A 27543-nucleotide genomic window follows, 5' to 3' on the forward strand; every position below is an offset into this window, starting at 1 on the left:
CCCCCAATTCCCCAATAAAAATCTTAAAAAAAAAAAATATATATATATATATATATATATATATATATATATATAAAAGAATAAAAGGCTTAGTAAAGCTACCTGGGAGCCATCCCAAACCTGTTTCTTCTCCCATGACCCAGGCAACCACCAAGGGAGGTTCTGACACCTGAGTGGGTCTGGGGACGAAGAGGACCACACTACCGGTTCCAGCTCCGGCGGTGTTTCCACAGCCGGCCTTTTCCAGCTCAGATCCCAGTGGGGCGCCTGTGGCCGCAGCACCCGCTCAGGGCTGGCCAAGTGACATTAGGAGTACCCTCTGCACTTTCCTCCCACTCTCAAGCCTTGAAGCAAATTCTGGAGCCCAACCCTTTCCGGGCCGATCCAGGACTCCATTTCGTTGGGATGGCCACGCCCTCGCCACACGCTAAGCCACGCCCTGCAGGCCCTTCCCTAGATCCACATGTCAGTCCGCACCACCATAACCACACCCCTCTCAAGAGTCCCGCCCCATCGTCTCTCAGTGTAAGGCTGGCCCCGCCTCTGCAGTTCCAGGCCACACCCTCAGGCCCGCTTCACCACCTATCAAACTCACCATGGCCCCACCCCTCCATCCTCCGTTCTTCGTTCTCTCTCGCTCGCCTTGGCGCGGCCCGTTGTTATGACGACACGGTCGTAAATCCGCCATCTTCCTGCGGCGCGTTGCGACATGGAAGGCGCGATGGCAGTGCGGGTGACGGCCGCGCATACGGCAGAAGCCCGGGCCGAAGCCAGGCGGGAAGCGGGCGAGGGCGGGGTCGCGGCGACGGCGGCAGCGTTGGCCCCCGGCAGCTTCCTCGGCCTCCCCGCGTCCTTTAGCGAGGAAGGTAACAGGGCCGGACCGGGCGGGGCGCGGCCAGTGTGGGGACAGCTTAGCCCGAGCTGGCAAAGGCTCGGATGGTCTGAGCTGCGGGCGCGTCTGGCTCTCCCAGACCCGGATTCCTTGCTGACCTTCGAGGTCCTCACGGGACCTGTCAAAGCCCTCCACGAGTCCCCGGTTTCCTCTGACCCTTGGGCCTCTCCTGTGGGGTGCCCATTATCCCCGTGGGTTCCTGTGCTCACTCAGATGCCCAAACCTCAGGGACTGTCCGTGTAGACCGCCGCGTACGCCCCCACTGCTAGCCCTGCCTTCTCAGGCTCGCGGCCCGGCCCCCTCTGCCTCCTTGGTTGGTGACGGCCCTGCCCTTCTCTGGGCCCCCTCCCACTGCACCTGACGGGCCGCTAGGGCCCTAACCAGGGTGGGTGTGGCTGGGGGCTTCAGGAGGACGGGGCCTCGGGTTTCTACAGGCTCTGGGCTGGCCTTTGGGGAGGAGAGCTGGTGCACTGCAGCCAGCCTGCGGGTTCTGTCCCAGACCTGCCACTTTATAGCTATTTGGTGCTGAGCAGGTGGCCACATACCTCTCTGAGCCCCCGTTTCCCATTACAAAATGGGGATCCTGCCGCTGATAATAATGTATTGACCACTTACCTGCATCAGCTTGTTTCATCCTCAAATCAACCCCGGATGCTACTGTTAATTATTATTCCCATTTTGTGGATGAGGAATATTGAGGTTAAAAAAAATGTGAATGTGATCAGGTCACCCAGCTAGTAAGTAGCCAGACTGGATTGGGTGTCAAGACTGTGACTCCTCAACACACTCCCTTAACTTCTGCGTTCTGCCACCTCATAGTACGGTGGTGAGAATGAAAATACAGCATGTATGTAAATCGATGACAACAGTCCTGGGCTCATTCACAGGGACACTGATAACTTTGGAGATAGAACTTGAGTCTCTGCCCTCTGAGCTTGTGTCATGAGGCTGTAGACTGGGCCAGACAGGAGGGGGTTGGCTTGATATTGGGGTGGTGGTCTTTGTCCCCACAACATTCATATTCTTGGTACATTTTTTTCTTGCTCCCTATTACAGCTTGGGGAGGGGCAGTTCCACTGGGGGCAGGGCCAACCTGAAGAAGGGTCTCTTTGCAGGTTGCTGGGCATGCCCATGTTCTCTCTCAATGTCACATGGGCTGGGTGTGTCCCCTTCTGTGGTAAGAGTTTCTTCAGTGGCAACACCCTGGTGCCAAGTCAGACTCAGTGAGTGGGCTGTGAGGCGTAAGAGGGTGGCCGACACCTCAGTGCTTGGCTTGCGACTGTGAGCCATCTTGAAGAGACTGCCCTCTGTCAGGTGGCCTGTGGGCGAGTCATGGCTGTGGTTTGGCCCTTTGTTTGCTCATTAACTCAATAGACATTTACCATGTTCCTTCTGTGTGCTAGGCCTGGGTTTGACCTTGATGGGGGACAGCATGTGAAGGAACACCTCCCCACCCCTTTATATAAACAGCAGGACATCGGGATTAGACCCTCAGGTTCAGGCTCTGACCCCAGTGCTCACCAGTTGGATGGCCTTGAATCTCAAGTTGTTTTCCTGAAGTGGGATTAGTCACCTCCATTTCCCCAGGCCGGATTTGCTGATGTTTCTAGTGAGGTGCCTGGCACGTGGTAGGGATTCAGTGAGCAGGAGGTCTCTCCTGCAGGACTTGGGGCAGATACTGACTGGCTAGTCAGCCCAGGTGCAATGGCCCTGAGTCATGGAGCCCCTCTGAAAAGTTCCACCCTGGGCATCTACGCCACAGCAGAGGGGTGCCGCCTGTTTGGAACCAAGGACACACTATGTGAGAAAAGAGTGGTCATGGGTCAGGGTGCCCCCTCTCCTGTGTTTGCCAAGGGCTGGCCTCTCAGCCAGAGCCCTGTGGGCACCAGTACTCTTCTCCCCCCACTGTATGCTGCACACGTGCCCTGAGTCAGCCCATTTTACAGATGAGGGAACAGACCCATACATGGCCACTGAGGTGCCCAAGGGCACATGCAAACCCCATAAACCCTGGTCCTCCATTGTCCCCAAACCAGCTTGGGCAAATTCCTCTGTCTCCTAGCTGCTCCCTGGGCCTCCCTCCCCTCATCTCTGAGGTGGGGGTTTTGGGCACTACAGTCTCAGTGGATCCCTGCAGCCTAAGTATGGTTAGGCTGGATGCTGCTCTCCCTGGGGTGGGCACCACTTCTGCAGACCTCCAGAGGGTGAGGCCTGTGCCCCTGAGAGTGTTCCCGGCCCCTCTGGGAGGGCCGAGGAAAGTGCCGCTGGTTCTGAGGCCACCCTTGGGATGGATTTGGCCTGGGCCTGGAGGCCCTGCCAAGTCCCACTGACTGCAGGCTAGTTACAGATGAGGACGACGTGCACAGATGCGGCCGCTGCCAGGCGGAGTTCACCGCCCTGGAGGACTTCGTTCAGCACAAACTCCAGAAGGTCTGCCAGCGGGCTCCTCAGGAGGCCCTGCCTGCCACCTCTGCAGCTGCTGCGCTGCTGGGCCAGGAGGTGAGGCCCCCCCACCGACAGCGAACACACACACACACACACACACACACACACACACGCATACACATGTGTTCAGCCTCCTCCTTGGGCTCACCTGACAGCAGGGGGAGGAGGAGGTGGCGTGCTGGGACAGACGTGTACACCTGCTTTCCTGTGACATGGGGGCGGGCAGAGGACAGGTATCTGGTTGTGGGTGAGGAAGGGTCTGGCCCTGCCACCAAGAGCCTTGTGGTGCTCTCAGGTTTCCTGGATAGACCAGCCTTCTCAGCAGCCTCTGGCCAAGGCCTGTGCAGCTGGGGCCTGGGGTCCCTGTTTTCTTGGAGCCCAGGGTTCTATCCTGGTTCAGGAGTATCATGGTGGCTTTTGTGCTTTTGGCCTGTCCCTTGTCCTGTACACATAGTTCCTGGGGATCCCACAAACAAAGCATGTCTCTGTGGGTCTCACCACCATGTCATGAAAAGGGCCAACTTTGTTGTGCCCCATGCTGTACACACACAGTTAAGGTCCTTAGCGCCCCTGCATGATGAGCTTGTGACCCTCCCTGTAGAGAAGTGGGAAAGGAGGCTCCGAGAGAAGCCAGTTGCCTCAGGTCACCACAGGGAGTGGCCCAGAGGATAGTGGGTCCAGAGATGTCTCACTCTGACCCTTCCAGAGGTGCATTCTCCTCCAGGAATGTCCCCAGCCCCACACCCCCACGCCCTTTCCCCTGACTCTTGGTTGGGGCTGGTGGGTTTAGCTGCTCACCTTCATCCATGCACAGCTGACCGGAGCTCTCGTCACTTCCTCCTGGAGTCCTCCCCAAGGGCACTTGGTGCTCTGTGCTCCTCAGTAACCAGAGACATTAGGGCGAGGGGGCTGACCCCCTGGGCCAGGCTGGGAGTCGGGTTCAGAGTGGTGGTTCTGTTGGCAAAGCTGAGAGCCCCCATCCCAGCCATTGTGCATGGACATAAACCCAAGCCCGTGCTCACCAAGCCAACGGAGCTCTGGAGCCCTCCAGATGAGTCCCCTCTGTCCCTTGTCCCACATTGGTAGGTGGTCCCGGCGGCAGCAGGCCCAGAGGAGCCCATCACTGTGGCCCACATCGTTGTAGAGGCAGCTGCTCTAACGGCAGACATCAGCCACACGCCTGATATCGTTGGTAAGCTGACATGGCCCCACTGGAGCTGTCTACTGGTGGCTCTCAAAAGTGAGGTGTCGCTGACCTGATGGCCATCTGTGTTCAGGGCTGGAGGCTGGGGACCTCTGCTACCCATGCCCTTCTGCACTCCTGAGATCAGAGTTTGGCCTTGGAGGGGCTGAGGCCTCATGCCTACCTTCCCCAGGGAAGGACCGCAGGAGGATCTGGCATTGAGCACCAGGCCCTGCCCTGCTAGGAAAGGGGACGCACGTGGCCTGTGTGTGGCCTTGGGCAGCCCTAGGGTACACCTGGGCCTTGAGGAGTCCCCACTTTGTGCATAATCATGAGCTGGCTACTCTCCTGCTGCTTCCCTCGATTGTTTCTGACCTGGTCCTTCTGGAATCTTCCCCACTTTTCTGCCACCCCCTTGCTTCCTGCTCCCCGCCCCACAGTTGGCTCTGGAGGTTTGGGGTGGGGCGTGTATGGGATGCACCTGCTCCTCCAGCTTGGCCCTGACCTGCTGTCTGACCTTGGCCTTCACCTCCTCAGCGCTTACTCCCTCGTGTGTGGATGTGGCAATTCCTGCCCTAATTCTCACAAGGCTTTTATGAGCATACAACGCCAAGTCAGCTTCTTTGATGGCTTTTTAAAAGTTAAAGTGCCTTCTAATATGCAGTATGGGAGGGGGTTTTGAGAGGTCTGAATTGGGTCACACATTCATTAATTGGGGATAAGCCAGCGTGCATAGGGAAGGGGCACACTCAAAGGGCAGCCCGGGGCCGGGGCAGGTGGAAGGAGCCAGGGGCTGGGTGTGCACACAGCAGTGGAGGGCGGCTGGGTTGGGCCTGACGCACTGGGAAGTTGGGAAGGGAATGGTGGTTACCTGGGTAGTGGCCTTGGCAGGTGTATGAGTCGGCTGGGCAGATGGACAGGAAGCAGTTTTGGGCAATAGGTAGAACTTGGCCTTGGGAAACCTTGGGGACCAGCTGGGGCAGGGAGCAGGGGTGGAGGAAGCCTGGGGGAGGGGAACCTTAGAGTAGGCTTTTCTGCCAAGGTCCCACCTCAGGGAGGCATCTGGACACCTGTCCTTGTCTCCATGTTGTTTTAACCCCTGACATTCCTGTGGACCTGGTGCCACTCTGGAATAGGAATGTTGTCATGTGGGAGGTGCGGCCGTGCTCCAGGCCTGGCGTGGCGTTTGGTTTCTGGGGTGGGTGGTGTCATATAGGAAAACAGGTTTCCTGGGTTTGGACTGCATCTCCAGGCTCCAGACCCCTGGCCAGCCAGGCCCCTTCCCACCACCCCCACCTCCAACTGGCTCACATCTGTGGCTCAACAGCTCGGGGGGCTCTTCTCTGAGGACCCCTGCTTCTCTCATACCCTTGGAAGTTTCCCCCTTTGCAGGCATCCTGGGTGCCCCAAAGTGCTCTTGGTGTTAGCTGCTCAGTGGTCCAAGGGCCCAGGGTTGGCCAGAGTCCTAAACTGCCAGTTGCCAGTGTCCTAGGGCTAGGGGTTCTCCATCCTCGCTGGGCTGAGGACATGGTCAGCGGGGGCTGCTGGGACTGCGTGGGGGCTGGATACTCACTCCTGCCTCTTCTCGGGAAACAAACTTGGATTTCGCTTATTCCCCCTTCCCTGACCCCTTGGTCTACTGTGCCACACTTGAACTCAAGCCCCTGCCCTTTTGGAAGTTCCCTGCTGGGGCGGAGGAAAGATAAAGGGTCAGGCATGCCAGTCAGCTCAGATGAGAGAGGCCCTGAATTGTTGCTGAGTCAGGCACTTCCATTCTGTTTAGAGAGAATGGCTTGTCAAAACATGATGCCATCCTGATGGAGAAGCCTTCTAAAAAGTGGCTTCACAAGCATTTCCCACTGTCATTTTTATGAGCAGAAATTGTGAAGTGTGTTTACAGCTTAGCGTTGCACATTGTCAGACTTCCTCGACACCCACAAGAGGTGCAAAAGCCCAACTTCCTTCCTCAGACTGTCCCAGGTGTCTCGAGCATTCATGTTCCCAGACCAGGTCCCTCACCTGCCTGCTGCAAAACAGGTGCCAGAGGGCAACCCTGGAGACATTTCCACCTTACGTTAGTGGAGGTCAGGGCAGTGAGCAGGCCAGATGGCAGTGAGATAGGCTGGCTCATCCCCTGTCTCTGCGCCAAGCAGTCTTGTTGCCCTTAGCGGTAGCAGGACCCCTCTAGTTCTGTGCTCCTCTTGGCTTCGGGGAGGGGGCATGAGCTCACCATGGTCTCCCCATTGGACACTTCCCAGTGGCCTGGAGCGTCTCTGGGCAGCTCCACCATTCGCCAGCAGTGTCCCTGGTCTGGGATCCCAGGAGGCCGCAGGGCCCACAGCACCCCGAGGCTCAGGCTGACCCACTTCTCTTTAGGCAGTGGACACATCAAAGAGGTCATTGTGGCTGCTGAGACAGAAGCAGGCGACAGCGAGATGGCAGAGGCCCTAGGCAGCCCTGACCGTCAGGGCCCTGGGCTGGCTGGGCAAGGTGAGCAGGCGCAGGTCAAGCTGCTGGTGAACGAGGATGGCCGCTACGTGTGTGCGCTGTGTCACAAGACCTTTAAGACGGTGAGCCCGCGACCTCGGGCTGTGCCAGCTAAGGGGCCCAGGCCTCCTGCCTAGGGAGGTTCCTGAGCCACGCTGCCCACCCCTCCCACCACAGGGCAGCATCCTCAAGGCTCACATGGTCACCCACAGCAGTCGCAAGGACCATGAGTGCAAGCTGTGCGGGGTCTCCTTCCGGACCAAGGGCTCACTCATCCGGCACCACCGGCGCCACACAGGTGAGCGGCCTGAGGCCTGAGACACTTCTGCTTCCTGGCAGGGGGTGTGCAGCGAGCCTGTGGCTCCAGGCCTCCCTTCCAGACCTGAGGCTGACTCCATTCTCTGCATAGATGAGCGCCCCTATAAATGTGCCAAGTGTGGGAAGAGCTTCCGGGAGTCTGGTGCCCTGACCCGGCACCTCAAGTCTCTCACCCCATGCACAGAAAAAATCCGCTTCAGCATGAGCAAGGACGTGGTGGTCGGCAAAGAGGACACGCCTGCAGGTCAGCATGGTGCGGGCTCCCTGCCCCAGCCCTGGAGCTGCCCTGGCCAGAGGGTTTTCTTCAAGGACTGTCTTGGTTCTGCCTTAAAGGGTCTGGTGCCTCCACCGTGGGGACTGTTACATCATCATCAGCGACAGGCGAGTCCATGGAGACGTCGCCTGTGATTCACCTGGTGACAGATGCCAAGGGCACCATCATTCATGAAGTCCATGTCCAGATGCAAGAGCTTCCCCTGGGCATGAAAGCCCTGGCCCCTGAGGTGGGGGCTGGCTGGGGGGATGGCCTCTCTGCTTAATGCCAGGCTCTCTTTTGGGCACTGGCTCCAGTGGGAAATGGACTAACCAGGGCCTGCCTTCCTGGTGCTTGGCTGGTTGCAGGGGTGTTGGGAGACCAATGGCTGCCAGAAGGGGGGGAGGGGCATGGTGGGGCGGGTGAGGCGAGGGCATATAGAGCGGGCCGTGGGCCTCCCACGGGCCATTCCTGAGTGTGCACAGTGGTCCCGGGCCACTTGGGTCTGCCCTGTACGGTGGGTGCAGGTGGGTGCCACGTGCCAAGCCACCTGGCCAACCTCCCTCCCTCCGCCGCCTCCGCAGCCTCCGGGCCCTGAGGAGCTTCCCTGTTCCAGTGAGGACAGTCGGGAGAACCTGCTGCATCAGGCCATGCAGAACTCCGGCATTGTTCTCGAGCGGGTCGCTGGGGAGGAGGGGACCCTGGAGCCAGCCCCTCCTGCCACATCCAGTCCCCAGCCCCTGGGAGATGGTCCCCCAGAACTGCCGCTACTGGAGGTGGAGCAGGTGGAGACAGTAGGTGTCTACACTGCTGGCGTGCTCCTTCCTGGGGGCTGAACCTCGGGTATCAGGTCACTACACTGGCCCGGCCTCCGGCCTCCTTGCTGTTCTCCCTGTGGTCACTTTGTCCCCTGAACTGTTTACCCCTGGGCCCCAGATGGATAGCCTGCCAAGGTGGCAGTGCTTTGGGTCTCTGTCCTTGGTACTGCTGGGGCCTGGGCTGCGGTGGGTTCTGGAGGTGTGCTATGGTCTCCCAGCAGGTGGCCAGTGAGGCCTCAGCTGTGCCCAGGACCCACTTGTGCCCTCAGTGCAGTGAGACCTTCCCAACGGCAGCTACCCTGGAGGCCCACAAAAGGGGCCATGCAGGTGGGTGGCAGGAGGGTGGGGTACTGGGCAGTGGATGGCCTGTGGGTGACCAGAATGCCTCCTTGGGCAGTGGGCAGGCAGCAGGCTGTTAGGGTGGGGCCCTTGGGGTGGGGGTGAACCTGGCTTGACTGTGTGTGCGGCCTCAGGGCCGAAGCTGTTCACATGTGCGCAGTGTGGCAAGGCCTTCCCCAAGGCCTACCTGCTCAAGAAGCACCAGAAAGTGCATGTGCACGAGCGCCGCTTCCGCTGTGGGGACTGTGGGAAGCTCTACAAGACCATTGCCCATGTCCGTGGCCACCGGCGCGTCCACTCAGATGAGCGACCCTACCCCTGTCCTGAGTGCGGCAAGCGCTACAAGACCAAGGTGGGCCCTTTGGCCCTGGCCCTTGGCCTCTGATCCCCCACCCACTGGCTCCCCATCCCTGGGCCAGAGTCATCTCTTGTTCCTGCCCCAGCTCTCATCACCCCCTGGTCCCCAGCCTGCTCGGTCTTGGCTTGGCCCCTCCCCCCTGGCCCATGAATCCCACCCCCGCCCTGGTGCCTAGAGGGCAGCTGGGGGAAGCCTCAGGGCAGGCCAACTTGGCCCTGATGGTGGGTTTCCACAGAATGCCCAGCAGGTGCACTTCCGGACACACCTGGAGGAGAAGCCGCACGTGTGCCCGTTTTGCAGCCGAGGCTTTCGGGAGAAGGGCTCACTTGTGCGGCACGTGCGGCACCACACGGGGGAGAAGCCCTTCAAGTGCTACAAGTGTGGCCGTGGCTTCGCTGAGCATGGCACGCTCAACCGGCACCTGCGCACCAAAGGTGGGGGCTGGTGGGAGGGGGCGAGGTATGGTAGGCCGCCAGTCCTGCCCAGCCCTGACCAACCCCCCCACCCCCACCACAGGGGGCTGCCTGCTGGAGGTGGAGGAGCTGCTATTGTCTGAAGAGAGCCCCACAGCAGCCACTACTGTCCTTGCCGAGGACCCGCACACCGTGTTGGTTGAGTTCTCATCCGTGGTGGCCGACACCCAGGAGTACATCATTGAGGTGGTTGTAGGGCCGCTGGGGCTGGGACGGGGCCCAGGGGTAGGCAAGGCTAACCTCTGACTCTGTCTAGGCCACCGAGGATGACACAGAGATTAGCGAAGCCACAGAGATCATCGAGGGCACCCAGACAGAGGTGAGGAGCTGGGGGAGGGGTGGGGAGGGGCAGCCTGGCACCCTCACCCAGACTTGTGGGCTGAGCCGTGAGCCCCCCACAGGTGGACAGCCACATCATGAAGGTAGTGCAGCAAATTGTGCACCAGGCCAGCGCAGGGCACCAGATCATCGTACAGAACGTGACCATGGACCAGGAGGCGGGGCTAAGTCCAGAGGCGGCTGCTGCCGACACCATTACCATCGCCACCCCTGAGAGCCTGACGGAGCAGGTGGCCATGACTCTGGCCTCAGCCATCAGCGAGGGCACTGTGCTTACAGCCCGTGCAGGTGCAAATGGCACCGAGCAGGCCACTGTGACCATGGTTTCATCGGAGGACATTGAGATCCTGGAGCACACGGGCGAGCTGGTCATCGCCTCACCAGAGGGCCAGCTCGAGGTGCAGACGGTCATCGTCTAGCGTGAGCACCTCTAGGGTCCTGCTGGGCTGGGCTGGGTCAGGGGCAAGGACCTGGAGCACCATACTCACACCTGTCCGGCCTGGTACAGAGAAGATGGGGCACAGAATTCAGATGTTCAGAGCTATGGGAATGTAAATAAGATTTTTGTTGCTTTACAATAAAACATGAAAACCCACCACTTGTGATGTTGCGGCAGTGGCAACCTTGGGTACTGGCACCACTGCCCTGGCAGGATCCCTCTATACTCATGCCTGGCCATCCGCCCAGTGCTCCTGATGGGGCTGGCGGCACCTTGGCGGTGTGTGGGTGTCACTGGCATGTGGACGGGCAACCTCCTGCTGCCCTGCCCACCAGGAGCCGTGGCCCCAGCTTCCTGAGGCCCACCAAAGTGCCCTGGGGCAGGAGACTGAGGCTGGGGGGCCAGGGGCCCCTGACGACATGCAAGGAAAGCAGCAGGAGACACAGGGAAATGAGTGGGGCTCATCTTCCCTAATTGTGCTGCCTTCATCCCCTGCGTGGATGTAGCCAAAGGAGGGAGATTCTGGGTGACCTGATTTCTGGGGGGTGGGGACAAGAACAAGGCCTGGACCATGGACTTCGCTGGCCATCTCCCCCAGTTGTGACACAGCTCTTGGGGTGCTGGCAGGAGCTTCTGAATCCTGGTTCTGACAGGCCCAGAGCAGGCTCAGGGTGGATCCCGTCACCTTGCCCTGGGGTGGGGGGATCTCCATGGGAATGGGAGCCAGGAGTTCTGGCATTCAACTCCACAGAGGGGGTGTGACCCAGAACAGTCCGGCCCCTCCCTGGACCAAGGCCTCAAATACCCGCCCATGCCCAGGCACCAGAGCTGTTGTCAGACCAAGTTCTTGTGGTCTGACCTGTGCCACGAACACTCCCAGCCTGGACCTCAGAGCTCTACCTGGATCTAGGTCCCAAGCCTCTGATACCACCCCACCCACATCTCAGGTGAGTCTGGGGTCTGGGCAGAGCCAGGAGCCAGATGGTATTGGGATCCCTCTATTTGGGCTTCAGTTTTCCACGGAGTAAGAGAATGGTCATGAGCCCAGCACACCACCCTAGGGAGACCTAGAACATCGGGGGACGTTGCGCCTTTGCGTCAGCTAGCATTGGGCCGTAGACCCTGCCCTATCCCGCGCCAGGGAGGAGAGAGGTGGCTGGGTGTGTCTGACTCCAGGTCCGCGCTCACGTGAGAGGTGTCTGTCCTTTCCAGCCCTCCTGCTCCTCGCAATGGACGGGCCCCGGGCTCTACTGGCTGCGCTCTGGGCGCTGGGAGCCGCCGGGGCAGCGGCGCTGCGCATTGGAGCCTTCAACATCCAGAGCTTCGGCGACAGCAAAGTGTCAGACCCTGCCTGCGGCAACGTCATCGCGCAAGTGAGGCCGGGGACCTGAGGCGGGGCTGCAGCTGGGCTCCGCAGGCGAATCCGCCGCGCGTGACCCGCTCCCCTGGCTGTTCCCTTCCCAGATCCTGGCTGGCTATGACGTCATGCTCGTGCAGGAGGTGCGAGACCCGGACCTGAGCGCCGTATCTGCGCTTTTGGAGCAGATCAACAGGTGTGGTGGGCAGGGCCCAGCGTCGCAAGCTCCGGCCGGCATCCCAGGCCTCGACGCGGTGCCTTGACCCAGGGCCTGGCCCGTATCTCCTCAGCGTGTCTAGGCACAAGTACAGCTTCGTGAGCAGCGAGCCTCTGGGGCGGGACCAGTACAAGGAAATGTACCTGTTCGTCTACAGGTGAGGGGCGGGGACACGGCGCGCAGGGCAGGAGGTGACCGGCTCAGCGCGCCCACCCGCCTTTTGCCTCCAGGAAGGACTCGGTGTCGGTCGTGGACACGTACCAGTACCCAGACCCGGAGGACTCCTTCAGCCGCGAACCTTTCGTGGTCAAATTCTCAGCCCTCGGCTCGGGTGAGGCCCCGCCCCCGTGGGCCCCGCCCCCTCAGACTCTGTCCTGCCTCTGACACCCACCCCTTCTCGCAGCTGCCAAGGAGTTGGTGCTGGTCCCGCTGCATGCGGCGCCGCACCATGCAGTAGCGGAGATCGACGCTCTCTACGACGTGTACCTGGACGTGATTGACAAGTGGGGCACTGACGTAAGCCCTGCGCCCGCACAGCGCTGGGTCTCCTGAGGTGCGCCCTGGGGGCAGCCACAGAGGCATGGGCTCCGCCAGGCGGGCTCAGACCCTGGTCTCCCCGCAGGACATGTTGTTCCTGGGCGACTTCAATGCCGACTGCAGCTATGTGCGGGAGCAGGACTGGGTGGCCATCCGCCTGCGCAGCAGCGAGGTCTTCAAGTGGCTCATTCCGGACAGCGCCGACACCACAGTGGGCAACTCGGACTGTGCCTATGACCGCATCGTTGTCTGCGGAGCCCGCCTGCGTAAGAGCCTGAAGCCCCAGTCGGCTGCTGTGCATGACTTCCAGGAGGAATTCAGCCTGGACCAGGCTCAGGTGAGTGCTGAGCCCGGCAGGGATGGGGATCCCCAGGCCGCCCTGCGTGGGCAGGAGTAAGGAGCCAGCTCCTTGCTGCCCAGAGCCAGGCCCAGCCTCAGTCAATCTGGCCCTGCCCTCCCTGCACTACTTTCTAGGAAAAGGCTCCTAGAAGCTTTCTGGCTGAGTGGAACAAGTCTGGGATGGCAGGCTAGAATGTCCTTTGTCTCTCCTGAGGTGGGGGTCCCGTCTGTGTCCTCACCCCACCTGCAGACAGCAGCCGGGGTGCACAGCCCAGGCCTCACTTGTTTGCTCCCCCAGATGCAGTGGTTTGTAGACACCCAGTGGGCTCCATCCTGGGGCCCGGTGGGGACAGGAGGGGGGCAGCGCAGTTCTGAGGTGGAGCCTAAGGGAGGGCAGGCCTTGCCCAGCAGGACCTCTGAGGCTCAGCTGCATCTCCTTCCAGGCCCTTGCCATCAGTGACCATTTTCCTGTGGAGGTGACTCTCAAGGTCCACTGACAGGCCCGAGGCCTGGCCAGAGCACACTGCCTGCAGACTGGCCATGAGGTACCGCCCCACAGGACTTCTTCCGGGTGGCAGGCCAACCCCCAACAAGGCCGCAGAGCAGGGTCGGCTGGCCCTGGACAAGTGGCCATTGACATGTATGGGACCACTGAGCCTGTTTCCCTATCTGTAAAATGGGCTACCACCACCTACCTCACAGGAGTATGAGGAGCACCCCAGAGTGCTGGGCATAGCTGTGCTCAATAAATGTGCGTGAGCACTCGGCCAGGACCACATACAGGTTGGCTCAGAGGCCTCTGTGTCCTTTCTTAGCACTCAGCCCTACTGCAGCACAAACCCGTCCTGTAGTCTGGCAGGTCCATTAGGGAACAGGCACAGCCTGGCCTGTCAATTTCACATCTTGCTGGGAACTGCCACACCAAACCACTGAAAATGTTTCCAAGAACTTGTACTGAGTGCAGTGGGGATCAGCAGTTACACACAGGGACAGTGTTGATGTGCAAGGCTAATCTCCCAGCCGGATGTCTCTCCTGTAGGACGCCTCAGGCACTGGTCTGTATCATAGGTCCTGCATTGCCCAGCACTGCAAGGGTTAAGGCCCTGCCCACAGAACTCGCACACCTCCCGGTGTACATCTCTTCCTGGGTAGCGGCAGAGGTGGTCTGTCCCTGGGTAGGTTCCTCCTCAGGGGCCCTGGGCTTGGACAGGACAGTGGCCTTTGTCCCTGGTAAGCCCTGAGGCCTGAGGATAGGGAACAAGCAAAGCTGGGGCACACGGCATAACTGATGGGCTTGATGAAGTTTCTGGTTTTTGAAACATCATATGTCTGGCAGGATTTGGGAACTGTCCTGAATTGTATGGGAGGAAAAGCCTTTGTTTCAAGTTTGAGCAAGTTTTTCTTGCGAAATTTTTCTAAAATAAGATCTAGGATACTCACAGCATAGGACACCTCTCAAGGAATGCCTCCCTTGTCCCTCTCCAAGTTCCCCCGATTTCTCTAAATTGTTATATACACTCCCACTCCCCATCTAAGTGAAATGTGGTGGCCGGAGGGCTTTTCTTGGGGCGGGGGATCTTGTACGGATCATCAGGGACCCTGGCTGCCTGGCTTCCAGCAATCGGACAATCCAGTGATCAGAGATGGGACAGCCCGAGGACTTTATTCATGATTCTTCTTTAGGAAAGGAAATACTCAGTGGTGACAATGCTGAGGTCCAATGCGGCCCCACCTGCCAGTTCATGATTCCCAAACCCAGACACTGCCTACCAACCCCACCCAGCCCACCTGCCAGGCAGAAAAGGCACTGGTGGGTGGTGGTGGGCCTCAGGCACTACCTACAAGGAACAGGGCCTTCTGAGATCAGCAAAACAAAGAGCTGAAAGGACTTTTAAACTGGAAAATACCTACTTTAAAACCCTTAGCGGAGACCAGAGGAGCCCTGAAGGGCGTATAGGCCTAAACCCCTTGTGTGCTGAACTAGCCCTTAGCCTTTCTTTTGTCTGAGCTTTGCTAAGTACATCTGCAGCGACTTCTGGATGGAGTCTCTGGAGATAAAACTGACAAAGTTCTGGATGTCCTCGTCACGCTTTTTCAGCAGGCCGTCAGCTGTGGGCTTTCGCATCATGTTCTTGGTCAGCTGTCGAGCATGGTCTAATGAAAACAGGGTCCACGTATAAAAACCCACTCTTTAAGACAGTGGCATCATTCCCAACCTTCCTAACAGAGTTCCAACAGAAACTCTGGTAGAAAGCTTAGAAGATACAAAGAGAATGAAAAATCACCTGTTCCCACTGCCCACTGACTTCTTTCAAAAACATACAGGATGATACTGTAAAAACTGCCTTTTAAACTTATTTTCACTCAACTATATTATCGAGAATATTTTCCATGTCGCTAAATATCCTTTTACATCATAATTAATGGCTGCACAGTATTCACTCATTTGAATCAGGGGTCGGCCATCTCAGCCTCCCATGACCTGTGAGCTAAGAATGGTTTTTACATTTTTATATTGTTAACAATTTTTAAAAGGTAGTATTTGTCACATGTGAAAATGATACGAAATTCAAATTTCAGTGGCCCTAAGTTTTATCAGAACACCCACATACTCATTAGTTCACGTCCTCTCTGTGGCTGCCTTCGTGCCATGGTTGTGGCAGAGACCATGTAACCCACAAAGCCAGCACTCTACCTGGCTCTTTATAGACAGTCTGCTGATCCTGGCCCTTATCACAGGTGATATAACCAGACCTATGTCTATACACAGACATGCAGGCTGTTTTCAACTGTCTGTGAAGTGGATTGAACAGTGGACCCCAAAAAGATACATGCAAAAAAAAAAAGATGCATAAGTCCTAACCACCCCTCTAGAACCAGTCAGTGCATATGGCCTTATTCGAAAAAGCGTCTTTGCATATGTAATTAAGATGAGATCACCTTGGATTTAGCCAATGACAAATGTCCTTATAAGAGAAAGGAGAAAGATTTGAGATAAAGGAGGAAAAGGCCATGTGAAGATGGAGGCAGAGACAGCAGTGACGTGGTCACAGGCAAAGGATGCTATGAGCCGGCAGACACTGGAGAGGCAGGAAGGAGCCTCCCCTGGAACCTTTGGAGCGAGCGTAGCCCTGCCCACACCTTGACTTTGAATTTCTGGTCTCTGGACTGTGAGAATGCATTTCTGTTTTTTTGTGTTTTTTTTTTAGCTGCGCCATCCTGCCACCTGTTGGCAGCTCAGCAGCAGCTCAGCTTGGGCTGGGCATCGAACCGCTGTTGCTCAGAGCTCAAACCTTTGAGCGAGCTCTTAACCAACTGAGCCACTCGGCCGGCCCACATTTCTGTTGTTTTAAGCACACTCCCACCCCAATTTGTGGTAATTTGTTATAGTGGCCCCAGGACACTAAGTCAGTTTGCATGTCCATGCTGGTCTTACCAGGAGTGCCAGGCTGGGGAAGGCAGAGAGGGGGAGAGGGGAAGGAAGAGGCTTTGCTCGCCCACTAATACGCACAGCTGACACCCCTCTCTGTGTTCCTCACCTGGAATGGCCATCCACTGGGCCAGCACCGAGAGCGCCGTGCTCTGCACCTGGTCCTCAGGCACCAGCCGGTCCACCATGCCCACCTGGAGGGCCTCCGTCGGCGGGAAGAGCAACCCCAGCTGTAGAGCACGCTCCGAGGCTCGGTGCCCAATGGTGTTCACAAGGGTGTCTTTGAACCTGGAATGCAGGCACCCACTCACTTGGGGTTGGGGGCTCAGCCCCGGGCCAAGTAGAGTGAGGGTACAGTCCCTGGCCTTACCAGAAGGGGGCGACGATGCCCAGCAGGGTCTCATTCAGCCCAATGGCATACTTGGGGTTGTCAGCCATAACCCGGTAGTCACAGGTGAGGCTCATCAGGCAGCCTCCGGCAGGGCATGCTCCCTGCAGGGGAAGCAAGACCACCAGGCTCTGGGTGCTTGCTGCTGGTCCCAATCGTATTCCAGAGACCCGGGGTCTTGAGGAATGGCCTGCTGAAGGGGGTGAACTCTTGGAGTGCCCCATGTCCCCAGGGCGCTGCACCAACACTGGGCTGGGTGTGTACAATGGACCCAGGCTTGCCCATCAGCCGGAGTCCCAGGGCACTGGCCGGGCCGGCAGCTCTCTCTGGGCCAGAAAACCACTCTTCTTATCCACCAGCCAGGGTAGCAAGTTGCCTTTCCTTTTACATTTTTTGGGATGCTAAAATGCCAAATGTGCATTTAGCCAGAGCTGTCATGTCACGCCCACAGGCTTGTTGCCATCCCCAGCGGGGTATCTTTGCCCTCAACTCATGTACCTCACTGTCCCAAACAGAGACGGCAGGTCACTGTCAGTTGCCACTGGAGTCTTCCTACCTCTCACCATCCCTCCCCTCCAGCAAGCTCAGGTCCTCCTTGCACCTTACTTGGGTCATCACCACATCTCTTCAGGGCACACTGGTTCCCAAGTCTTAGCTCCACTCCCTTGTCTCAGCGGCCTGCTCCTGCCGTCTCCAGGTGAGGCCAAAGTGGTGTCTCTAAAATGTGGATTCAACCCCCCACTTGCTCCCTGTATAGCCCTCTCACTGGGCTGTGTCAACCATGGGCTCTTGGGTCCTGCTCCCACCCCAGTGAGCAAGGTGACCCCACCTTGTCACCATGTCATGCTGGTCTGTAATAGCATGATTACCTGTGCACATCTGAGGGTCTCCCCAAGGCCCCCTTCCCCTCTGAGGGCTTTCCAAAAGCAGGGCCATGTCCCCCCCCAATCCCACTCCGTTCCGTGACGCCACTCAGGAGTGGGGACACTCACATTGATGGCGGCAACCAGCATCAGGTTGGACAGGTACAGCCGTAGCCACATCTCCTGTACAGCCTTCCAGTACTCGGCGTAGTGCGCTGGGTTCCTCCCGCATATTTCTGTCAGGTCCAGGCCGGCTGAGAAGATCCCGGGGCAGTCCTAGGTGAGCGAGGGAGCCAGGGCCCCATCAGAGTCCACCTCCTAGGGCAATGTGCCCCCAGAACAAGAGGAGCCCACAGGTGCTCAAGGGGCCGCAGGGCTGAGGTCATTCCCAGCCCAGAGCTGGGGCTCCACGGACTCAGCCTCAGTCTCTCTCCGACTTGGTTCCTATGTCCTGGGATGTTCTTCCCTTTCCAAGTTCAAACTGGCAAAAGCAAAAGAGGCAGGCACGGTAGTCCCCCCGACCCCCCCACCCTGCCCAGGGACATGAAGGCACTGGGCTCTGCACACCTGTGTGTGGCAGCCCAGGCAGAGAAACTCAGAGGTGCGTGCAGGACTCGGGGCAGTCTGTGGGGGGCACATGTTGCTATATCCCCACAAGCCAAGCAAGCTGCAGACTGGTGCAGCCTGGGAGGTGCTGCTGTCTGAATGAGGCCAGGGAAGGAAGGGGCAAGGACCATCAAGAAGCCAGACCTCAAGGGGTGGCCGGTTAGCTCAGTTGGTTAGAGTGCAGTGCTCATGATACCAAGGTTGCTGGTTTGATCCCCGCATGGGCCACTGAGCTGCGCCCTCCACAACTAGATTGAAACAACTACTTGACTTGGAGCTGATGGGTCCTGGAAGAACACATTGTTCCCCAATTAAAAAAAAGAAAAAAAGCCAGACCTCTGCCCTGGGCTGGGACATGTGAGACAGAAGCCTGGGCAATGAGCGTGAAGGGATGTGCATCCTGTGCAGATGAACGCCCCAGGTCCTGACACAGCTGCCAAGGAAGGGAGGGGAGCAAACACAGGTTGGGGTCAAGCGCTGCCAGCACAATGGTGCTTTCCAGCAGTGGGCACCAAGTTTTGGGTGTTCAAAGGACTGCTGGCCAAGAACGCAGATGGGAGAGGGATGATTCAGCAGCTTTCATGTGGAAACACCCAGCCCTGGTCCACCAGTGTGGTGGTCACAGCACCTATGAGCAAAGGAGATGTTCCCACAGCTGGGGGCTGGGCCCCCACAGGCTGGCCTGATCTGACGAGAACTGCTGATGGCTACCATATGCTGCTAGTGAGAGCCACCACCCACTGTCTGTGAGGAGCAGGCAGATAAAGTATGGGACAGTCACACTTCACATCCTTAGGCTAAGTGACAAAATCAAGTCGCAGTACAAGGTGTAGAATCTGAACCCCTTTTCTCTCGTACACATATGTGCTTATGTGGGGGCAATACTTGGAGGCTGACCTCTTGTTTCCACGGGACGTGTGCTAGTCCTGTAACTTAAAAAGACCAGAGACGGCAAGATGCACAATTGCTACACCAAGTTTACTGCCCCTCGTGGGCCAGAGACAGACCTGGAAACCAGCCTGATTGCGGGAGAGATGGCAGCAGGGACAGAGTTGCTGTTGTTTTAAGGACATGGCCAGACTTTCCAGTCAGCTTTTCTGCCTTTTTCCTTGTCCTTTTCCCACCATAACCTCCTGGCCCCCTCCCCCCACGCACCCAACATTTTATCAGCACAGATGCCGGGCAGCTTAACAGCACTCATCCACAGTGCTAGCGCTTCAGGAAATCAAAGGCAAAAGGTTCTATTCTGGAAGACAGAAAAAACCACGTGATCCTACCCTGTCAGACAGACCAGAAGGGGTGTGGGGCAGCCTGTTTCTATGACTTAGCAACACGTCTGTAGTGGGCAAAATTGTGTCCCTGAAAAAGACAGGATCTAATCCTCACCCCCAGGACCTGTGAACATGACCTTATTTGGAAATAGGATCTTTGCAGATGTGATCAAGAGGGGGTCATGTTGGAGTAGGGGGGGGTCCCTAAATCCCGTGACTGGAATCCTTCTAAGGAGAGGGAAATTTGGACACAGAAATACAGGGCAGATATGTGAAGATGGAGGAAGAGACTGGAGTGGCGGAGACAAGCGTGGAATATCAGGAGCCGCCAGGAGCTGGAAGAGGCCAAGGAGGAGTCTCTCCTAGGGCCTCCAATAGGAATCAGCCCTGTCGATGCCTTGATTTTGAACTTGTGGCCTCCAGAACTGTGAGAGAATACACTCCTGTTGTTTTAAGCCACTCTGCTTATGTACTCTGTGACACTTTGTGACGCTGGCCACAGGACACTAAAATGATGTCATTCCACACTCATCTACTTGGGACCCACTGGGTGGGCCTTGTGCATGCATGGCAGGCACTCAGTACAGAACATAACACAGAGACATTTGGAGGGAGATCACACGGTAGTGGGGGGAACATGGGTTTTGGAGGGACAAATGCTGGCTCCTCTCCTCCAGGGCCGGAGGCAGCAGGGACCCTCCTGTGTAGTACCCCGGGCCCACACGCACACATGCCAGGGGCCTCAGTAAGTGACGGTTTTTCACCTCTTTCCTTCTGAAGGTACTCTGTTTGGTGACACACAGTTCTCTCATTTTTAGAGCACAATAAAGAAAACGTCATGCTATGAAATGACATCTTAAATGAGTATTTTCACAAACTATTAGGGGTGAAAAGTTCCCAGGCAGTTTTAGCATCTCTGGGCAGCAGCTGTGATTGTCAGAAAAGTTCTCTGGGATTCTAACTGTCACCAACCCCTCAAGAATCTACAACCACGAGTATTAGTCCCACTCTCGGAGCAACACAGAATAATCTCTTTCCCATGGAACGGGGCCAGGCTTTGCTCTGCAAACCCCAGTTGCACAGGACCCACCGGATGTAAGCATCACTCCCAGCCCCTGGGAGGCCCCTGTTGGTCCCTGTCTTTGGCACAGTGATGGTTTCCCCCCCGTCAGAGGCAGGCAGGCTCTCAGAGCTGCAATACCAGGCCACCCCCGGGACAACCTGAGGGATAAAAAAGCAGGTGCACACCCACAGTGAAAGGTCCCAACCCTGGCGGAAAGAGGCTGTGGCCATCTGCTTCCTGCACTTTTACTGACAGCAGGGTAAGACGTCCCCACTGGTCTCTGTAATATGGTGACACTTAGCTTTGGGGGACACTCATGTTGTCTGTGGCTCCTTTTAACTTAGAAGGTGATCCCAGTGCTCTTCCTAACCCAACAAAGGGCCTGTTATGTTGGGTCCACACTCCACCTCCCTACCCTGGTCTTATCTGTGTCTATTATTGCTACCCATGGCGACTGGCAGAGCAGGTGGGCCTGCTGCCCACTGGCGGGAGGCAGGAACACATGAGGTCCCCAGTTCTGTGGCTCTGGGTGTTAACACCAGCCCAGGTTCTGAGGACCACCTGGCTCCCCTTCTCATCAACCACTGCACCTTCTCCCGTCAGGGTCACTGTCGCCTTACAGCCGATTCTTAGACCCCCCCCCCACCCTGTATTAGCCTCTGACCCATTAGTCGAGAGAGTGTCTCGGAAAACTGAGGCCGGATGGAATGATATCTGTAAAGCTCTCTCGGGGGGGCGTCTCGGTCTGACTGGGACCTGATGGAATGATATCAGCTGTCTCCCCTGGGAGGACATGTAATTATGTCTTGGGGCAATGTGGNCTGTCTCCCCTGGGAGGACATGTAATTATGTCTTGGGGCAATGTGGTGGAGTACGAAGGCATAGCATTTGCTGGAGTACATTGGGAAAAGGTCATTGGAAAAGGCCTTAAGGCACACCAGTATACACGGTTAATGACTCACAGCACAGCAGTTTACTTCCTTGAAAAGAATCAATAAAAACCATGCGTCGACCCGGTGGCTCAGTCTATCTCTGAAGGCTGAGTCCCTTGGTCTCGCTCTTAAATCTTACTTTTGTCTCTTGTACTTATTCAATCTGTGCCGCCCCTCTCGTGTCCCATTTGCCCTTGCCACGCAGGACGTGACAGGTCACTCCTAGTCCCACCCTCCTGGGTTCAAAAGACACTGCCTCTTGCCCCTCCCAGGCCTCAGCAATGATACTGCTCCCACAGACTCGTTTGCTGGCTTGTGGGGGGCAATGGTGAAGTTCCCCTCGAGAATTCAGAAGGAAATAGTTTGCCCTCTGAGAACTGCACTGTCAGACCTGCCCAAAGAGGAATGGAGAGCACGGCTTTCAATACGAGCACTGTTACTGGGGCACCCACGGAGGGCACCCTAGGAATCCACTGCTAAGTTTGTGCAGGGTCTACCCTTCATGAATCAGTATGGGCTCACAGTTGTCCCTGCAAAAATGTCACCTGGAAGCCTCTTTTGGGCACCTGCATCTGGGGCCGCCTGGTTATTCCACACCATGTGATGTGCAGAGAGTCTCTGAGTTTGGATTTTGATCTGGTAACAGGTTTGCACTTTGGTCAGGGAACTCGGGGCCTTGGGGATCTAATGAGCACCCACCGAAGTTAAGACAACGCCTCGGAAGGTCTTGTCATTTTCCAGTTTCTCCAGGTTGATGACCAGCTCTGTTAGCAGCTCTAGGCTGAGGCTATTCACTGGGGGGTTCTTGAACGTCATCACAGCGACCCCTAATGTGAAAGAAAACAAAGAGAAAGCTCACCTCCAGCATTGGAAAAGCACCCCCAGTCATCCTGCACCTTCCATCTGGCCAAGTGAAGTTACCTGGGTTTTGGGTTTTTACAACTGAGGTGAGATTCACATAACATAAATCAACCACTGAATCAATTATTCACTGAAAAGTGAACAATTCATGTCCACTAAGTACATTCACAATGTTGTCTCACAACCACTCTCCAGTTCCAGAACGTTTCCATCACCCCAGAAGGAACTCCTGTACTCAACCACCAGTGGTCACCATCCCTCCTGTTCCAGCTCCTGGCAACCGCTCACCTACTTTCTGTTGCTATGGATCTGCCTATTGTGGACATTTCATATAAATGGAATCATATGTGACCATTTGTGTCTGGCTTCTTTCACTTAAGATGTTTTCAAGGTTCACCCATGCCGTAGCGTGTTCCAGTGCTTCATTCCTTTTTAAGGCTGAGTTAATATTCCGTTGTATCCACATGGCATTCGGTCAATCCATTCCTGTGCTGATGGACATGGATTGGTTCCATCTCTTGGCTATTGTGAATAATGCTGCTGCGGACATTCATGTACAAATTTTTTTTTTAATAAAACTTTTTTTTTTTTAAAGATTTTTATTGGGGAATGGGGGAATGGCAACAGCGCTGGGGAACTGGGGGATGGGGAACAGACAAGTTGCTGTCCTTTTGTTCTTCAGTCTAGTTGTGGAGGACGTTGCTTNCACCATCATTGCGCTCTTCCCAGGTGAGGCAGATCAGTCGCCGGCTTCTGGACGGCCACTCACAGCGGCTGCTGGCCGCTCACGCTGGCTGCTGGCTACACACGGTAGCCCATGGCAACCCACTGCAGCAGGGGCTGCAGCCTATGCCGTTGCCAGCGAACCATGGCAGCCCAGCTCCAGCGAACCATGGCAGCCCAGCTCCAGGTCGAGCTGTTGTTAAGCATCTTAGCTGTGGAGGGCAGTGTCACTGGCCCTCATATGTGGGATCCGAACTGGGGCCCTCTGGCATCCCAAGCCAGTTCTTAACCAATGCGCCACTCGGCTGGCCCGGCCTTAGTTTCTTGAGGAGCGAGCCAACTCTGAGAACTAGATGTGCACGGAGGAATACAGTAAGGTGCTCTGGCTCACGCTTATTTCAGGATAGAAGTGGAAAATACTGGGGGTCAGGTGCTCCTGTATTCATTCATTCTTCCAGCTGCAGGGAAAGCAGGAGGGACAGGGCCTGCCCCTGGGGACAGTGCAGTGGCTGGGCCATCTGATCTCACTTCCTGGCCCAAGGACAGACCCTGAGGGCTTTATAAATACCACTGTTTATTTTGGGTGCGTTTCCTTGGTCAGGACCTTGTAAATTTTCCAGACAGTCAACACAAAGCATTCTCTAGGAGAAAGAACTAAGTCCTGAAGGCAACAAAGGTCTCTTTTCTGAGACCTTTGATTTATGAGGAAGAAGTAATTATTAACTGGCTACAGGTATGTATATGTACCTACAAGAAGCAATCAAGACTTCCAGAAGCAAGCTCCCCAAACTTGGTTCAGAAGGATATTTCTGAAGCTGACCCTGGACTGTTGCAGAGCCTGGTGAGGCAGAATTGAGGACACTGGGAGAAAGGTAAGAGGCCAAAGGCGAACATGAGTGAACCAAGAGGAATTTGGATGACCTTGGACATCACGAGGTAAGTAACAACACCCCTGGCACAGGGGAGGCGCTAAATAAATGTTACTTGAATGGACTGTTAAATGGCATCTAAAATCAGCTTCAGTAACAGCACTTAAATGAAAACATTTTTAAAGCACTTTTACTCTGTTACTTCATCCAAGCCTCAGGATGCCTGAAAGCTAACTGGGTCCGGCAATGACGACAGAACTGGACTTGGCTTTCTGACCTGAAACTTGACTTTCTACCATGTTAAGCCAATGAAGCTAGGAAGTTCTTCCGTGGTGGGGTGTGGAAGCACTTTGGTAAAAAATTATCTAAACATTACTGTTTTTCTTGTTTACATAAAATTGACCACTTAAACCATTTTTAAGTGTACGATCCAGTGGCGCTAAGTATATTCACAATGTTGTATAGCCATCACCACCATCCATTCCGATACTTTTAAATGTGTTTTTGCACTTTTTCATATATATTCAAATGTGCCACAGACATGATTCTTTAAGGAATTCCGGTTTTTGTTGGACTTGGAGTTGGGCCTACCCTGAGGCCAGCCCCTCATCACCAGGCTCAGGCAGCCCCAAGTCAGAGAGAGGAGCTAAACAAGAAAACTGAACCAAGGAATGTGGTGCCCTGATACTGTTCCAGGTGTGGGCAACAGTGTGGAACCTGTGTATGTGTTTGGGGGTAAAAAGGGATGGCTTCCCCTAACCACACCAGGGCCTCCATCTTGAAAGGCTGAGGCCTAGATGGCAGCATGTCCTAAAATCTAAAACTTTGCCCGTCTCTGATCCCAAGCCTTCTCAGGACTCCGTTCTGGAGTGCTCTCTGGTAGAAAAAGCATAGGTTTCTCTTTCAAAAGTGGCTTTTCTACCTTTTCTAGCCCCTTTGGAGATAGACGTGTTCTGATGGGTGGTGGTGGTGTTAGGAGTGATTCCACTTGTGGCTCCTGGCTTTAATTGGGAAAATGCCTGCTGGTTCTTCCTGAAAGTGGCCTGAGGTGACCTCTGAAAATGGTTCACTATTCGCTTGACCCAGAAAATCCCACAAAATCATGTAAATTGAGGGGTTCATCTACGGGTTCATTTTAAGAACACTCGTGAAACTGCCCAGGCCATCAAGGGTATGCATATCCAAAAAGCCAGCAAGTATCTAAAGGATGTCACATTACAAAAGCAATGTGTGCCATTCCGTCATTACAATGTTGGAGTTGGGAGGTGTGCCCAGGCCAAACAGTGGGGTTGGAGGCAGGGTCGGTGGCCCAAAAAGCATGCCCCATATGCAGTTCATTGTTTTTATTCTCCCCCAGCTCCAAACCCAGAACTGGAATCCAGACTCATGAAAGTTTTTGAATTTACAAAGGCCAGAAGAAAAAGCCCAATTTTAAAGTTAGTTCCTTTTGATCTTAGAGCTTAAGGGTCACATGTTTTTACTGCACATGCTTAAAAATGCAGAGAGTAATGCTGAACTTAAGGGTTTAGAGGTAGACTCTCTGGTTATTGAATACTTCCAAGAATAAAGCTCCCAAAATGCAGCACAGACCTCATGAGCTCTCCCTGCCACATTGCGATGATCCTAACTGAAAAAGAACAAATTGTTCCTAAACCAGAAAAACAGGAAGCACAGAAGTAAAAGATCTCCCAGAAGAAACTTGAAGAAACAAAAACTTATGGCCCGGGAGTAAATTCAGCATCAAATAAACGCTAATAAAAGTAAAAGCAGGAAAAAAAATAAGGAAGAAAAAACCCTGCTGGGTTCTGCACCATGTGGGAATAGTAAAAAAAAATTAAAATATTTTATACTAAAATACTTTCAATTTCATAGCTTATATAAAGGAACACATCCCCCAAACTTTAAAAAAAACAGGAATATTTTTATCTTCAAAATGAACTGGGGGAAAAAAACCAAACATTTAAACCACCGTGGTTGATGACCCTTAAGCTCTAAGATCAAAAGGAACTTTAAAATTGGGCTTTTTCTTGTGGCCTTTGTAAATTCAAAAACTTTCATGAGTCTGGATTCCAGTTCTGGGTTTGGAGGTGGGGGAGAATAATAACAATGAACTGCATATGGGGCATGCTCTGGGGCCAGCACCGGCCAGCATTATTCAATTTCACCTTTCTTACCCCTTGGCAGCGGGCACTGGCAAAATAAAACGCTCAGGAAGTTGGGTAACTATGGCCCGTCAGGCGCCCCCGCACTATCGCCAACTTCTGAAAGCGCGCGGGCCAATGCATGGGGCGGGTAAGGCCCGGCGTGCGGCAGGCCCGGGCTCCAGAGCTCGAGGACGCCGGGAACGCTTACCTGCGGCTGAGGCCGGCTCCACCAGCACCCTCTGGCTCCCAAAGCGCTGCGTGCTGACCTCGACGCCGCCTACCGGCTCCATCCACCCGAGGGCTGAATCCCGGAGCCGGGCCCCTGCGAACCGCAGCGCGAAGTCTGTTAGTCCGCGTACCCTCCCCGACCCGACCTGTCGCCCCCAACCCGTCAGTCCACCAGCCGGAGGTCACGCACACGGGCGAAGCAGAGCGCGCGTTGGGATTCGTACCACCGCCGTCAACGCCATCTTGACCACAGTCGGTCGGGGTCACGGCGCCAGAGTGTCTTCGCTGCTCGGGGCGGGGCGAGGCGGATGACGGCCTCCGCCCCTGTCGGCCACGCCCCCACCACAGTAACCAGAGCTTAAATCCTCAGAACTCAGGGCCTCAGTCTACTCCTACTGGAGGCCTGAGCAGCCGCACGCTGCGTGGCTAACCAGGTGCAATGGGCCCAGCCGAGGGCTTCACAGAGCAGGGCACTGGGGCTGCGAGGTGGAGGGTTGTCCGACCTGGAGTGGGCTGCCTGTTCAGGCCAGGCCCTTTCCCCAAGCCCCACAGTATAGACCGGCACTCCCCTTCCACCCACGGCTGCACCCATGGGAGGCTGGCATGCTTCCCCAACCAGGCAAAGATCGTTAACCAGGCATGAGTGTTGACCTGGGAGCGGCTGTACTGAAGACACAGACGTCATGGAGCACAAGTGCCAGAGAGGGTTTAAGGGGTAAAAAGGGACTTGGGAGACCCTGGCAAGATTACACCAGGGCTGCTTCTAAAACTCTGCCACCCCTGAAGAAATGCGACTAATGAAAAGGATGCTACACAGGGAGGGTTGATGGGAGCCAAGGGCTGCCTGAAGTGTGAGCTCTGCCTCCTGCCTGTGGTGGGAAAGGGAATCAAGACTGGTAGTTCAGTCACAGGGCTTGGGGGCAGCATAGCCTAGTGACTAGGTCTGACAATTAAGTTTGCTAACTTGCCACCGTGTGCTTACATTGGCAGCCCTGTACAAACAGCTTGGTAAGGTTTCATAAACTTGGTGTATCACCTCATAGCTATTTGTATTGATGTATGGCGGTGTCTTGCTGAGTGGCGTTCCTTATTGTTGCGTGTTTTTGTGTGCAGTTGCGAAAATGTCTGAGCTTGAATTAGAACAAACATTAAATTTGTTAAACTTGGCAAGAGTGGAAGTGAAATCAGGGACATGTTTGCCCAAGTTTATGGGAAGAAAACGGCTGTGTAGAAATGAATTAAATGCTTTTCTGAGGGGAGAGAACATGTCACTGATGGAGGTCAGGGCGGCCAGTAATGAGCAGAACTGACCAACATTGCAAAAATCCATCGAATCGTGTGTCAAAATCACCAGCTGACTGTGAGAAGCAT

The 27543-nt window shown here is 55.7% G+C and overlaps 3 protein-coding genes across 5 annotated transcripts; 2 read left to right on the forward strand and 1 right to left on the reverse strand.

Moving 5' to 3' along the window:
* The first annotated feature begins 596 nt into the window (after window positions 1–596).
* E4F1 (E4F transcription factor 1) lies at window positions 597–10500 on the forward strand. Of its 3 annotated transcripts, none has more exons than XM_019648648.1 (14): window positions 597–866; window positions 3240–3391; window positions 4424–4529; window positions 6897–7090; window positions 7185–7305; window positions 7417–7569; window positions 7659–7828; window positions 8163–8372; window positions 8615–8723; window positions 8870–9087; window positions 9329–9527; window positions 9610–9752; window positions 9823–9885; window positions 9968–10500. In XM_019648648.1, the coding sequence occupies exons 1-14, from the start codon at window positions 710–712 to the stop codon at window positions 10322–10324; spliced, it is 2352 nt and encodes a 783-aa protein (XP_019504193.1). In that variant the 5' UTR covers window positions 597–709; the 3' UTR covers window positions 10325–10500. The 3 variants fall into 3 exon arrangements, with proteins under 3 accessions (XP_019504193.1, XP_019504194.1, XP_019504195.1); XM_019648649.1 differs by having other exon boundaries at window positions 8618–8723; XM_019648650.1 differs by having other exon boundaries at window positions 7510–7569.
* Window positions 10501–10598: 98 nt separating this feature from the next.
* DNASE1L2 (deoxyribonuclease 1 like 2) lies at window positions 10599–14638 on the forward strand. Its single transcript, XM_019648657.1, has 8 exons — window positions 10599–11291; window positions 11557–11717; window positions 11809–11897; window positions 11992–12075; window positions 12149–12249; window positions 12322–12434; window positions 12541–12792; window positions 13238–14638. The coding sequence occupies exons 2-8, from the start codon at window positions 11574–11576 to the stop codon at window positions 13289–13291; spliced, it is 837 nt and encodes a 278-aa protein (XP_019504202.1). The 5' UTR covers window positions 10599–11291; window positions 11557–11573; the 3' UTR covers window positions 13292–14638.
* On the reverse strand, window positions 14432–26474 carry ECI1 (enoyl-CoA delta isomerase 1). Its single transcript, XM_019648656.1, has 7 exons — window positions 26363–26474; window positions 26153–26266; window positions 22047–22174; window positions 17605–17751; window positions 16595–16716; window positions 16334–16512; window positions 14432–14948 (listed from the first exon to the last, which is right to left on the reverse strand). The coding sequence occupies exons 1-7, from the start codon at window positions 26412–26414 to the stop codon at window positions 14782–14784; spliced, it is 909 nt and encodes a 302-aa protein (XP_019504201.1). The 5' UTR covers window positions 26415–26474; the 3' UTR covers window positions 14432–14781.
* Between the last annotated feature and the right edge of the window lie 1069 nt (window positions 26475–27543).

This window comes from Hipposideros armiger, unplaced genomic scaffold (genome assembly GCF_001890085.2).
Source record: "Hipposideros armiger isolate ML-2016 unplaced genomic scaffold, ASM189008v1 scaffold_126, whole genome shotgun sequence".
NCBI classification, from domain to species: Eukaryota; Metazoa; Chordata; class Mammalia; order Chiroptera; family Hipposideridae; genus Hipposideros; species Hipposideros armiger.